The sequence below is a fragment of the Lonchura striata genome, chromosome 4 (assembly GCF_050655825.1).
Source record: "Lonchura striata isolate lonStrDom1 chromosome 4, ASM5065582v1, whole genome shotgun sequence".
Lineage (NCBI taxonomy): Eukaryota > Metazoa > Chordata > Aves > Passeriformes > Estrildidae > Lonchura > Lonchura striata.
The window spans coordinates 12,790,264-12,805,498 of NC_140706.1; the positions used below are offsets into that span (position 1 = coordinate 12,790,264).

General features: G+C 38.8%; 1 protein-coding gene across 2 annotated transcripts in view; it reads right to left on the reverse strand.

The window, feature by feature from the left end:
• Positions 1 to 15,235, reverse strand: part of STK32B (serine/threonine kinase 32B) — a 161,323-nt gene that overhangs the window by 33,581 nt on the left and 112,507 nt on the right. For both annotated transcript variants that reach the window (XM_031504578.3, XM_085577686.1), the window contains exons 6-7: positions 11,806 to 11,895; positions 1,045 to 1,148 (exon numbers count right to left, since the gene is read on the reverse strand). In XM_031504578.3, coding sequence (XP_031360438.1) covers positions 1,045 to 1,148; positions 11,806 to 11,895 — 194 coding nt within the window. The remainder of the gene's footprint in view (positions 1 to 1,044; positions 1,149 to 11,805; positions 11,896 to 15,235) is intronic.

Consider the following 15,235-nt stretch of genomic DNA (forward strand, 5'->3'; position numbering starts at 1 on the left):
GGAAGAATGTCAGTCTAAAAACTCCCTAAGGCTTGAGAATTATGGTAGAGAAAAATTGATAATCATTGTTAGTTTGTTGTTTTTATTAGGAAACGTGTTTAATACTCCTCTATTTTGAGAGATGAAACAGTCTTTACATGGGAAAGATCTTTGTCTCAGGAGCATGACTTTTGTTATTTCTATGGAAATACAAAATAGATTGGCCAAATTTTAGGCCTTTGAAAAGTGTAGCTTCTGAAATAACAGTACGCAGACACTCTGAAATTAAATTTTTCATTTAAAAGTAAGAATAATAATTATTTTTATTTCTATTTTTCTTTATCTATTATCCTAATAAAATTTGTGAAATTGTGAGATCTTTATGTGATCGATTTTCTGGCAAGAAAAGGTAGCTGAACTATGTTAGTATCATAATATAAAAAAATATACTGCAATGCAATAAAATCCACTTTCCAAAACAGCTGCTTTAGCTACTTCATCATCCTGAAATAGTATCTAAATTACTGTTTTCTGTGGGGAATAGTAAATATTTAAGCAACTGACTGAAATCCCTTGAAATGGAAAAAAATTTCCATTATCTTCTATGATATTCGACCATGCTCAGGAAGATTTTTCATTAAGCTTATTCACATAATTGATTAGATAAGAAACAAATGCACTGGCAGATAAGCATTTTCTGTAGTTGGGCTAAGGATCTTAGGATATTACATTAGATCTCTTATGGTATTAGCCAAGAGAATCAAAGAGAAAATATAGTGTGAAGTAGCTCAACTTCTACTTGAAAAAAACCCACCACAGTTTGCAATTCAGCCTTATAAAGAAGCTGTTAAACATTAGGCCTTTCCTTAGCCAAACTGAGGCAAGTTTTCACAATGTATTTGAATATGGGGTGAAACTTTCCCAAGAGTGTTTTCAGCTGGGAAAGAACCAGGACAACATTCCTGACCTGGGCCTTACACACTCAAATTTTATCCTGAAGAATGCACTCAGGGCACTGCAAATTTGAGGTTTTTGTTAGGTAACAACAAACACCATCATTCTTACCCAGCCCCTCAGCAGTTCATATGCTGTAATTCCTAGCGACCACCAGTCTACTGGGTACGAGTATCCTGGACCTCCATCCATAAAAGCCTGGAACACTTCTGGAGCTAAAACAGTAAATCAAATTGAACAAAAAAGTATTTCATTAAGGTTAGACAATGGGTATCATTTCACAGCTGAAAAATGAACAGGGACTCAACAAACTGGAATTAAATAGATTTAGAAGCACAGCATTTTCAGGGTGTAGTTTCAGTGCCTTGTTTTACTGATAACAAGCAACCTTTGCCAGTCAGTGTATTTCAAAACTCAGTAATATGTTAATTCTTACTTGGTTCATTTAAGTTTTAAGTTATGTGAATAAAAATAAGTACTAGGAGGGGAATTCTTGGTCTGAAGTGTGACTTAGAACATTTAAAGTAATGTAAACATTTTTATGGGAAAAATATCTGCAAGTGAGGTGATTCTTTGTGATTGATGAAGGTGTTGAATATGGTAAATCTCATCCTTATTCTACATTTGGATGGAACTAATCAGATAGGTTTTAAAGGTATTCAACATAGGAAAAAGGTACTTAAATAGAAATCCTGACATTGATTTTATGACGTGAGAAACTGTCACAACTAGAAGAACACACGGTCAGTGAAGTAATGACTTCCATAAAAGTAACTTCTGTGGATGAAAAGAAAATATATTTTCAAAACAAGGATCCACTTTGTCTAATTTGATGAAAAAACCTCTATTAAATAATGTTACTATAATTTCTTCAGAAAACCAGATATAAATAGAGTGGCTAGGAAATGAAACTAAACTAAATGAAATGAAATGAAATGAAAACTTGGTCATGCTTTTCTAATGACTTAACAGCAGAATCTCAGTACACTTTGTTAAAACAACATTTTCACTGGAGGTTTTCTAAACAGCACTGTCCCCAGCCATAACATCATGCTAGATTGCAAAGGCCATGTGAGCCTCTTCTGGCCATGGTACCAAGTCTAATGTACCACCTTACCCCCTTGTTACCATGGCCTCAGTTGGTGATGTGCACACTGCAGGGAATGCAATCTGGTCACACTGGCAGTGGGATTTGGGATTTGACTATTTATGGCATTTAGAGAAGAACCTTTAATAAATGGAAAGGCATTTCTTTTAGAGGAGTTTTTGCAGTCCTTGCATTATGGATGTCAACCTAATCATTTACAACTCCAGACCTGACTTGAGCCAAATATAATAGAAGATTTCAGCATCCATTCATTAGTTATGGCAAAACTTTAATCTGTAGAACAAAATATCAGTGAATGTATGAAAGTGGTCTTTGACCAGCAGGACCATGTCTAAACATCTCTGGTATGATATCTGAAGACACCTAAATAAATATTTTTTTCTGGAATACATGTGTTTGGAGAATAGACAACCGGTGGATCTCTGTGATCCAGGATGACATAAATCAACAATACCCTAAGAGTCATTACACTGAGTTAACACTTTCTCACCTCCAGATGACGTAGCTTCCCTTGACATGCTATATCTTCATGTGTGCATGCTGCTGATGTGCAGGCATATCTCACAGGTGTGCAGTCTATCAGATAGGTGGTGAGAGCATAAGCAGGATTCTTTTTATTACTTTAGTGGATCAATGCATTTAAATTCACATCAGGCACCAAACTTACATTTTGAATATCACCACAGGAATGTTGTAGTGAAGGTTTGCTTGACTTAGCCCCATTTGTTACGGTTTTTGCCCACCATGCCTAGATGATGCACAATATCTCATTACAGAAAATAGCCTTTCAGCTTTTTTACTGAACTATGCAGGTATAATGCTGGTTTGACTATTTCTTTTATAGCTTTAACATTTTAATAATGAGACAGATTACTACCTGATTTCTGTCAGATCGAGGTGAAAGCACTTTATTGATGTAACCTATGACATTGCCAGAGTAGTGCAGTTGTTTTGCTAATTTAGCGACTGACCTATTGAATTTTATTTTATTTTATTGTTCTAAAATCCTCAAGGTCAACTCATCCTACATTAAGCAGATCAGCATAAAATGCTTTATTTTGCCTTGGAGTTTTGAAGCTGTTTTCTCACCTTAAGCCGATGGCATTCTGAGGTCAGAATATGAGCAGTTAATGTCCCAATTTTTAAAGCAGATAGCCCCTTTTTGCCCACTTTAACAGCATTATTTTCAGCCCAGCTGGAATGCTTCTCTGAATTCCATCAGCTCCAGTGAAGCAGTTGTAAGAACTCTCTTCTCATGATGGAGGAACTGACAGAGGGTGCAATATGATTTACGGTATCCTATATACAGGTTTTTTCTCAGGGTGAAATCTCAACCATGTTGAAGTCAAAAGACCTTTCTCTATTTTGACAAGGCTGTTGAGTACCCATTTCACACTAAGCTTGTGCTTAATGTGTCTAAAAGTCTTTTTGAACTGAGACATTAGGTGCAAACAGAGGCTTCCAGGCTGTGTGCAGACTTCTGAGTTTGCCTGTCCATTCAGACACAGAGCATGATCTTACACAAAGACAGCAGACCCTCCAAGACATGGAATTAACCAAGCTCTGAAGAACTAGAGCTATTAAATACAGGACATAATATTAGGTTTGCTGTAAGAAATAACTATGCCTGGAGAACCAATTCAGAGTGCAAATTGGTTAGGATAAAAGCAAATAAATACTCTGAAAGGAAAGATCAAATGCTGCATTGATTTTCTTTAACACTGTTACTTAAATATCTATAATCTTTTAAAATTTGAACTTGACCCCAGGGTCAGCTTTGACAGCCATCCTGGAGCCTGCTCTGTGTAGATTCTTCCAAAGGATGATCAGATTTGAGTTTGCCAGCTTGGAACAAAAGCAACAGCTCTGCTGTGTGCACCTGTTGTGAACATATCCCCTCTTACCATAACAGATTTAGGATGAGAAGAATACTTCATCTTTTACCCCTATGCATCTACATAGGCAGAAGTATTCTGCCTTCAAGCGTTTGTGTGAACAAGCGTTTGTTGCAAGAACAAGAGTTTCATATTTTTTCCTTTAGGAGTTTCTACTGAACAAAGGCTTTTCAGGAAAATAAATGGTTCAATATTGGGTTAGATCCTGCAGTTTGTTTTGGCCAAGAGCTGTAGTTACAATCACACACACTTAGGGGAAAGGCAGTTGACATTTGCATGGCAGAAGCTTAACTTTTTAACAGTGAAGATAAATCAAATAATAGCAAGTCTAGCAACAAGAGTGAATTCAAAGAAAAGTAGAGAAGTGTTGTAGTTGGTAGATCCCACAGGTCCCCCTGACTCGATTTCTTAGACATGGTGGGGATCTGCACATTCCTAGAGCTGTCTGAAGAGTGACTCAACAGCAGGAACCTGGTCCAACCTCTCTGCTCGCCCTGCTTTGAGCAGAGTTGCAGTAGAGGCTCCTGGGGGCTCTGCTATCACAATCCTGTGATCCTAATGGAGCTCCAGCAGACAGCTCCTCACAGCACATCTGGGTGGGATGACATCCTCTGGGGTGACAGAAAGCCTCAATGGGATCTTTATGGATTCTTCCTCTGGGCAGTCATCATGAACTGCACTGGTTCTTCACCTCTGCTCAGGAAAACCGGTCACCCAAAGGACCAGGAAATTTAAAAGTCAGGTACTCGGAAGCAGTGCAGTCTTTTTGTTTGCTTTATTGCTTTTCATGCTTTGCAAAGTGTGATCTGACACCTTTCATGCACTTTTTGAAAATGACAAAGAAACACCCTTTAAATATCAATGCCATTCCAAGATGGGACATCTGTACTAATTTTAACAGAACAAATAAAATATCTCTTTGTCTTACATAATAATAAGTAATTGCACATATTAACTTTGGCAACTAGCCAAGCTAAAAATCCTTCTATTGTTTCTTTGCTGCATCAATAGTTTTCTCTTAGTAATATACTTTGATTACTTTGTTGTTTACCTGCTTTGCTTCCTTGAAAAGTCATACAAATAGATCCACATTTGTACTGTATTGTGTGCTTCAGTGCATTTCTTGGTTGTCCCCAATAAAAATTTCCAGTCAATAATTTTTTCCAACTAATAAATTAAAAGAAATAGTCTTCAGAGTACATTTTGATGCTTTTGCACTGTATCTTTTTAATAATGCCATACTACTGCAGACTGTAGGAAGTAAATAAATGGTTATTTCTCTCTAAAATGAAACCATACTAGAGGACAACCTATGAACAAAATAAATGTGAAAGCAAATCTAGTAGGTCTGCATCCATCTCAGAAGCAATGGCATACTGGGATATCCTTACTCCCGTTCTGTAGGTTTGTGCAAAAGTGAGTAATTTCTAACAAATCCATTCATGTTATAACTATCCACTAAAATGTTCATACCAGTCATATGATCTGAAATGTAAATTATGTAGATGCATCTCATATTGTATGCATATTTTCCTAGAGATCTGTAACAAAACTAAAGTTATAAAAAAGGAAATTTCATGTAGCTGGTTGGCAATTATCTACCTTTATTTGTGGCAAGATATTAGTATTTAACAATATGATTCATTAACTTGAAATACAAGAGAATATCAATGTAAATGCAAATAATGCTAAACCAAATCTTCACTCTTTTTTTTCCTATTGTGAAAGACCATTTTGTACAAAGAATAAAATGTTTTAAGTAGGATTTCTGAAAATCTGCTGAGTATCCATTGATATCATAACTTGATAAATTGTAAGTGCTCTGGGTCTCTGAAATTCAGACTATTTTTAATTTGGTGCTCAGAGATGAGTTTGAAAATGCTGTCCATGATAAAATGATCAATTTGAAATCTATCTCTTGGTGCAGTTGGCAAAAAGAAAAGCTGCTGTTATTTCTGATGGAGCATCTACAAACTAACAAATCAATCTATTTGAGCAATAACTTGCAAGTCAGTCTTACAAGATGGATTACTGTAAGGATCTGACTGTCAATGAAAAGCTAAATATTGCCAATGACATCTGGTCATCAGTTCCTGCACAATGTCCTGTGCCAGTGTTATTAATATGAGAAACTGAAAATGAAACAAAGAAAGAAACAAACAAAACCTAGTGGTTTTGTGTCTCTTTTTTTTTAATTGATCCAATGGGTGGATATGTCCAAAATATTTTGTAAGAATGAAATCCCTGACACTGCTCATCATCATTAACTGACATTCAGCATAATATGACACTGCCAGATATCACTCTCCTTCCATATCTTAGTCCCTGATCCTGGGGAAAAAAAATTGTGTGTATAAATTGATATATATATACTTATATACAATACACACAGCGTAACCAATATTTTGATTGACTAGCACAGGACAAGCTGTTAAAAAGTTAGATGTTTGCAAATTTTAAATGTGTGAATGATGATGTATAGAACACATTTATAGTTTCACATTGCTGAATCAGGCTTAAGGCATGACAATATTCCAAAAATCTTGAACTGAGATGTTTCAGTGAAAAATTAATTGCTTTCTCAGCATTGTAATGATAATGTAATTTTCACTTTTCCCCTGAGAAATAAATTCAGGGGTCAGTAATTTTTCTGGATCATGGTTTAAATAAAAAATAGAAATCAAACTACAATAATAATCAGTGATCTTCTATCCAGAGTAGAAGCTGTTTCAAGAGGAAAATGGAAGGAAACAACTTCCCTATCCCTGAATAGAAATGTGGATTTGGTAAACTATCAATTTAGCTCCTAATGTTTACTTTCTTATTGCTAAAAAGGTCTAAATTATAATGGTCAGCCTTCTGACTCAGAGCTTTAGACTAGCCAGCTGCTAACTTCTATTTTATAAGACAAAATGCTGCTTAAAGCCCGGGCATGCTGGGATGGCAATTTTCTAGCGTGAGGTTTATACTTGTTATAGCCATGCAACTGATTTTCCACCATTATTCACATTATACACCTCAATAGTTTTAATACTCATATTTAATGCAATTATTCAATCAAAGTAAATAATTTAGATACCATTACCTGAAAACAGACATGGCATTTAGAATGCCTTATTAGTTTTCCATATGGCTATATAACCTCTCTTGCCCTTATTCAGCGTGCTATCCTCATACAACCCTCTGCTTTACTCAAGCACTGAACAGAACTCACTTCTTGACCTTGCACAGAGAAGCCCTTAGTGGCTGAACATCTGCATCAGCCTCAGAGAAACAACCTCGAGTTGCTGCCCCTGCTGAAAGAAAGCCCAGCAGCAATGAGCCTGCCATGGCCTCCCATTATTGAACATGAAATTGTACACAAGCACCTTCGTTACTCCATACAAAAGCTCACAGTGGCTGCAGGGCCTGCTTTTCTAGCAATTTTTAGAAGGGATTGTGTTCAAAAATATCCATTTGGTGTTTGGAAGATTGTTCCAGTGTACAGACAGCAGCTGTTCTGCCCAGTACTGAAATCAGCGTGTCTGTGTAATGGGATTTTCAGGACAGACTGTACCTGACACACCAGAGGAACTGCTCCATGCTCCTGTTTCACATACCCCCACCAGGTTACAGAATGTCTTTGCACCAGTTTATGCATGCAAAAACCTGAGGGGTTGGCCTGATCAAAACCCAGGAGTTATCCAGGGAGCAGAAGGGCCCTCTGGGGGCTGTTTGCCACCTCTGCTGCACCTCTGCTCCCCTTGGATCTCCCTGCAGAGCTCCACAACACACCGGGCCCTTTTAGGCAGGCAATAAACAAACAAACAAACAAACAAATTAACTAATAAAAAGCCCATCCAAAACTACCTCTTGAACTCAGAGTGCAGTCTTTATTAACTGAAATAGTCAAAGAAATGATAGTATTAGTAGTTCTGCTGGAATATATTAAAGGATGGTAGCAGGTCAGAGAGCACAGAGGTGAAGAGCAGCTGGAGGTAATAACTTCTCTTCCGATCTCCTGAGGTTCCTCAGCTGCTTATGTTCCTACTCACTAGTGTCACAGTGGAACCAAACCCTGAGTGCCTGCTCACAGCTCAGTGTTTAATCCCCTCAGCCACGTAGCTCCTAGCATGAGCTGAAAATCCCATCAGTGTGGGAAATATTTATTTCAGCAGCTCAAAGTCTCACACAGCCACTCTTAGTTCTTGCTCATCAGAACAAAGAGAAGGCTCCCTTGTCATGCTGACATCATGGGATTTCCCTGGGAACAAAAGGTCAAGTAATGATATGGCCAGAGAAACTCTGCTGACAGGCTGTCAAACCCCCTGTAGGATAAAGGTAGGATTTTTAAAAACCTAAACACTGCCTTAACTGCATTCCAAATACAATGAGCTGCAGAACAATATTTAATTACAGAGCACTGTTTAATATGAGTACAAGACCAAAGAATGATGATTTTTGAAAACTCAACTCAGAATTTTCCCTGCTATATTTTAAGCAACTGAGAAACAAATTTAGCTCTATGGAATAATTTTTTCTATGTGGAAAGGTTTATACCAGGACATCCACTGGCTTTCATCTGAGTCCAATAGTACACCTACAGAGTATTAATTAATAAATATGGATGACTCATACATTTTAGAAGTTCAGTGGACCAGTGTAAATCCACAATACTTTGGTAATCTCAGGCATACAGTCATTCTTCACCATGACAGCAGCCTGTGAAAGGAGCTGTGAAAACCAGAGATAACAAGCCTGTGAGATGGGAATGGGGTAGCTGAAACCTTTCACATAATTTATGACTGATTTTATTGACTTTGGATTTTTGGCAGGTGTACTTGTGTAATAAAACGTATTTTATTGGTTTGATTTGAGGTAAAGTCACAGTGTATCATTTGAATATCTTCAGTATCTGGCTGAGAAAAACACCAAAGGCTCTACCTAGTCCCCCCAACACCCTCCTACCACTACAACCAAAAGCTCCCAAGAACCAAAACAAAAATAATCAACAACAGCAACAAAACCACACAAAAAAACCCACATTAAAAAAACCCCAAATCTTAACCCTTTCCAAAATATAACCTGTGAATGGAAAAGTTTTGCAAAACTCAGAAATAATACACAGATCTATAGGAATTGATAATTCCAAAATATTTCAGTAAGGAAAAAGCATATACTATAGGAGTCAAACACACATAAATTTGCCAAAGGGAGGAATAAAAGAAAGGTGACACCTGTCATGTTTTCTAAATGTGTTTTACTGTTTAACTTTTGGGTTTGTAGCTGAGCACCCTATTGCAGGGTAGAGGGCCATCACTGCAGATGGGTGCCTAGCATAGAGCATGTTTGAGACACATATTTCTTGCAGCCTTGTTCAAATGGGAGAAATTGAAGTAATACCCTTTTATTTGGTTTTTTGGTTGGTTTTTTTTTTTTCCACTCAAAAAGATGGAACAGTGTTGAGAGTAGCAAGGCCTTGCAGTCAGATAAACACTTCCCTTTCTCACAAGAGGCCAAAGTAAAATCCTTCTGCAGGCAGAAAGAGCCCCAGCTGAACAGAGCAGCCCATGGACAATGGAGGGGATCCTCCACAAGTGCTTGTGGTTTTTCTGGCAGCAGCTGTGCCTGCCAGAAGCCAGCCTGGTCTCAAAGGACATTTTGCATTGCTTGCCAGGGCAGGATGACAGCCTGAAACCGTAGGAGTTCACAAAGAGCTATTCCCACGCCAAAGCCATGACAGAACTCTCAGTCACAGGTATTGTAAAAGGTTTGAGCAGTGACTTTGTGAAGGTAAAATCAGGCACAGTTTACACACAAGTTTCCCAAATCACAGGCAGACATGGCCTTCCACAGTCCCAACCACCTGAAAACACAAGACAAACTTGGAGGACCCCAAAACTCTAAGAAGTTGATCTCATTCAGCTTTTCAGGTCTCTGGCTTTGAGAGGAAAAGCTGCAGAGGCAGCTGGAAGTGTCCTGCCTTGCCAACCTTTTGGCCTTTTCCTATTCCCAAATACTGCCGTCCCTGTCTTTGCTCCTGCCCGTGGTGGGTATTTCACTTGTTTGAATTAATTGGCTGAGAAGGGGAGGACATGGAAATTGACAGTTTCTAGAGAAACATTCAGGTTCAGGTACAGTGCATTCTGCATAAACATTTAATAAGTAGGGAAATAGGCAGGGAATATTTCAGGCTGAAATATTTGGGGCTAATGAGAAGTGAGATTAAGCAAAGAGTTTGGGGCTAAAAGGCTAATGTGAAGTGGGATTAAGCAAAGGCTGCAGGAGTTGACTCACACCATGCTTAGCATTATAAGATAGTCATCTTAATCAGAACAGCTAGGGCATTTTTACAACACAATATCAATTCACTCTGTTTTTTTCCTAGAAACCATTTTAATTTGGTCATGCTTCATGTGAACAAATTACACCCTAGCAATTTCTTAGCCTATTTCCATCAGATCTCAAAGAGGAATGGGGGCTTTAGAAATAATTTTTTTCTGTTTAGTTCCTTAAATTTGCCATAGCAAGAAGTGAGAAATCCTATAAGTGTATCTGCTAAGGGAAAGGCTGGAGAGTCCCCTCATATCTGATTAAACATAACAGGATCCACATGAAAGTAAGACTTTATAGAATTTCAAGAGGGGGAAATAGCTTCCATCACATCTCATGCTGTCATCATTGTGAAAATCAGCATAGCATAAGGCATGTCTTTCGGAAGCTGTGAAGTTTCCTTGGTTCTGGTACTCAGCAGGTACCATGCTTGAAGGTTATTTTGTCTTGTTACGCCAAGGTTAAATTGTCATTTGAATTCTTGATAATAGAAACTTGCCAGCAACCATAGAGCCAACCTCCCCATTTTTGGGGTTTTTTTTTTCTATTTGAAACATCTCAGGAGAAGCCACATGGAAAGCCTTTGATACAGCCTTACAATCAGAAATCACTGCAACTGAAAAGTCCTTGTAGAATTTCACTGAAGTTAGAAATCCTCACAAAATAAAAGGTATAAGCTAAAAGAGGAAAACAGCACCAATGACTGTCTGGCTGTATCTGTCACAAACTTAATATTTGGTTTGTTGAAGCTTTGGTACCCAAACTGTGTGACAAAGAATCCTTACTTATTACTTTTCATCTGAAACAGAGGATTTTTACAGCTCTAAAAGCTTTGCTGTCTTCTTACAGCTCCAAATAAATGCAAGGATGATTCTTCTGACTCTTTCTGAATGAGGCTTTTGCAGCATCTTTGCATTTCTGAGAGGTGAGGAAGGCACAATGAAGAAAAAGTAAGTTTGTGGATGGTGTCATAGCCTCAAAAAGGAAAGAACAGAAATTTTTGGGTACTGTTTCCTCTTGTGAAGTTGATGGATACGCTGGAGATCTGATGACTGGGGAGGAGGCTTCAGGAGTGGAACAACTGTCAGCTGAAGTGAACTTAGACCAGATTCATTAGTGTGAAAAGGTAAAATCTTGTCCTTGTCTCCCATCTTTCTCTGGACCTCCTAATGTTCTGTATCCCAATCCTGTGCTGTGCTGCTCATTTCATCTAAGCAGATATATAATATATTCTTGTGGTGCAAATATATAATATATTCTTGTCTCAAGATGTGGAGATTTACAGAAAGTGACACAGTTGAATTTCTCCTGAATTTGAATTCACAAAATGAAACAAAACCTGACTAGAAGAGTGCAGAGATCAAGCTGCTGTATAAAAGAACATCCAAACAACATCCTCTATCTCCAAAGATTTTCACTGCTGACACACATATATACTATCAAAAAAAGTTGATCACATCTACTTTATGCTTTTACAACCTAAAATCCTTTTGCTATGCCATTAGTCAGCCTTAATATATAACTTTTCTTACATTTTAAAATGCATTGAAAACTTACCCATATAGGGTTTTGTGCCAGCCATAGAAGAAGCTTTTTCTGAGCCTTTCACTATGGTTGCTACATTGAAGTCAGTGATATGAACGTGTCCTGCAATTACACAAAGTAAAATCAGAAGTTAAAATAGCACATCATACAAATATTCCTCACTTTAGCTAACATTTAAGTGATAATGGAAAGAAACACAATTGGAAATATATGTAACATTAATAGAAACTTAAATGTTACTCTTAACTAGAAAAATCCGTTTGGAAGCACAGTGATGGAATACTTTTCTTGCATGGTTGCACCACTACCTGTCTGCACTCCTGAACAGCTTTTGCTGATCTGAATCTTCTAATGCTATGAACAAAGATAGGAAGTGGGCCCACAAGAACCTCATGAAGTTTAGGAGTCCAAGTCTAAGGTACTGCACCTGGATGTGGGCAGCCCTGAGGGGAAGAACTTGGGGGTTCTTGTGGATGAAAAGCTGGACATGCCAGAGCATTTGCAGCCTGCAAGGCTGACCCTGTCCTGGACTGCATCAAAGGAGGCACAGCCAGCAGGCTGAGGGAGGTGATTCCTCTTACTCTGCCCTTGGGAGACCCACCTGGAGTGTGGTGAGATGCTGGCACAGGCTGCCCAGGGGGCTGTGGATGGGTCATCCCTGGCAGTGTTCAAGGCCAGATTGGGTGGGGCTCTGAGTCTCCTCACCTGGTCTAATTGAAGGTTCCTGCCCACAGCAGGAGAGTTGGAACAAGGTGATCTTGAAGGTCCCTTCCAACCAGAACCATTCTGTTATTCTGTAATTCTCTCTGTCTTCTCAGAACAGTAACATGCAGAAGCAGAATGAGAAGCTGTGTGTGAAATTTGCCTCATCTCCAGCTACAGTCACCCCTCACATCTTGGGTACCTGTGACACTGTCTACAATTGCATCCACTACAGGTTACCATCAGCCTGACTTTTTCTGAGTCTTCTCAGGACAAAGAGGGAGGAGAGAAGAAAAATGGTATTTTTATCACACAATAACTAAAACATGAGATCCATAGTAGCAGAAGATGTGTATGTAACAGGAGCAGATCCCAGATCATCACTCATTTTGTGGCAAGGTGGCAGGTGTCAAGAGGAACAGTAAGTGACAGAAGTCACCCTGAGGATGTGCTGCCTGACCAGCCAGACATGATTTAAACTGCACTGGTGAGGCTGAATGACCCAAACCTTCTATTACTCTTTTCCTGGGATAGCATAGGTTCAATCGCTCCACCACTGTGAAGTAATAGTTGTTAATCCTGGTTTGTTATAGGCAGGTAAACTGAATAGAAATCCAGCTTGAAAATATGTAAAGCTTTAATTTGATAAGTCTTCTTTCAGGTTTTGCATCTTTGCTCAAGGACTAGTGTTGTGGAGTGATGCAGATATTACCCTCACTGTGATTACATCTGGCAGTGCCATGGAGGACAGGGGTAGGGCCTCCCTTCCCCATTTTAGCTCTGCACTCAGATCAGGATTAGTATATTATGTGTTGAGCTAGACTTCTGAGTGACAAATTTGTGTGGGTTCTTTTTTTTTTTTTTTGTCAAGGTCTCAGTCTCATTCAATCCACAGAATGGATCAGGCTTTGGGCATGATGCAGTTGTTAAGTGAGGGAGGTTTTTAATCATGTTTGCTGCCAAAAATGAGAAGAGTGTAACAAATGACTGATGGATTTTACCATGGTGCCTGATGGAGGAAGAGCAGTCTCAACAAAATGTCATGCTGCTCCAATAAGCTAACCTAGATCCTGCTCAAAGTCCACAGGAAATGTATCAGCCAACCTCTAATTGTGCAGCTATGCATGTGTGAACTGAAGTTCTTAGGACTCTAATTTGGCGAGATCTGAGCTGATTTTGAAGGGGGAAAGGAAGAAGGTACTTCCCACTGCTAAACTTAAAGCTGTTTCTCCAAATGAGAGACACAGCAAAAGTTTTCAATGAAATGGTTTACCCACTTTTCTGCAATTTTTTCAAAAACCTGCCTGCATTTTATTGACACTTTTTTCCTAAGGTGCCCAGGCCAGGAAGCCCTCTACACATGGCAGAGAAAAGGTGTGAGCCAATGAAGGGAAGGTGTTCTGCAGGGGAGATGCCTGGGGGGAGCTGAGGGCATGGAGAGGGGCTTTGTGTGGGTCAGAGGCAGAGCAGGGGTGAACCCATGTGCCTGTGGTCAGAGAAGGAGGGCTGGAGGGGTGCTGAGGTGGAGCTCTGCCTGCCTGTGCACACCACTGGATGATTTCAACTCTTGTAACCCTAAGGACTCGGGGGATTTGGTTTCGGGAGGGAGGGTTTTTTTGTGTTTTTTTTTTTTTTTTGTGGGGTTTTTTGTTTGGGTTTTTTTGTGTGGTTTTTTTGTTTTGTTTTGTTTTTTGGGGGATTTTTTGGTTTTTTTGGGGTTTTTTTCCATTTTGTTTTGTTTTGCTTTGCATTGCTTTTTGTTGTTTTTTTTTTTGTTGGTTTTTGTTTCATTTTGGTTTTTTTCTGTTTTGTTTTTTATTCCTGGTGTAAACATTTCAAGAGACAATTGGCCCCCAGTTCTCTATAGGAGTCTTTCTAATCAGCCTCTTTGACAAGTTTTTACTGCAACTCTTGCATAGAGGAAAAGGGAAGGTTGCTATTGCTGCAGTGAATATGCTGGTATTCCACTTGCTTCTTACTGTTTGCAAAATTTCTCTTTGTGGGAACTTTTTCCCATCTGAGTGTCACACCTTGTAGTTGATCTCCTTTTCTGGGTATGATTGTGAACATTGTATTAAATGTCCAAACCATGTCTGTATCTTGGTATAATATTGAACTAAACAGAATGTCAGTGTCACTTGGATTTAGCTGTTATGAACAATGAAGCAGAGCAGTACACAACAGATTCAGCAGACCTAACTAAATTCAAGTTAGTCCAGGGAAAGAGCTTGTTTCTTAATCCTTGGAGCTACATGACCCCATATATAATGAGATGATGGTCAAGAGAAGGGAAGAAACAGCAAATAACCACATTCTTTTGACTCTCTGAAGAGTGACTTTTTCAAACCATCTCAACTGCAGATTTCACGTACACCATTTCACACACATACATTTGAAGAAAGTATTTCTCAGTGGAAATTGTTTCAAAATTACACTCCTTCAGTCAGCTTCCAGTTAAGACTCTACCTACAGACCAGCCTATGACTTGGAAAGCTTTATGCAATGTGACTTCTATGTCTCACTTTTCAACATGGCCTGAAATTGCAGTGTCTGAAGTAAGCAGCAAATGATCTGTGTTTGGATTTAATTTTTGAGCAAATCATACTGACAATTAGAACAAGTCCTGAAAGCTGGCTGGGGCTAGCTGACTAACATTCAGCAGAGGAAAGTGTACATGACTTCAAACCTCATTGAGTTTCTCAGAATCTGAAACCAAAGATGTCAGAGAGAAGAAATATTA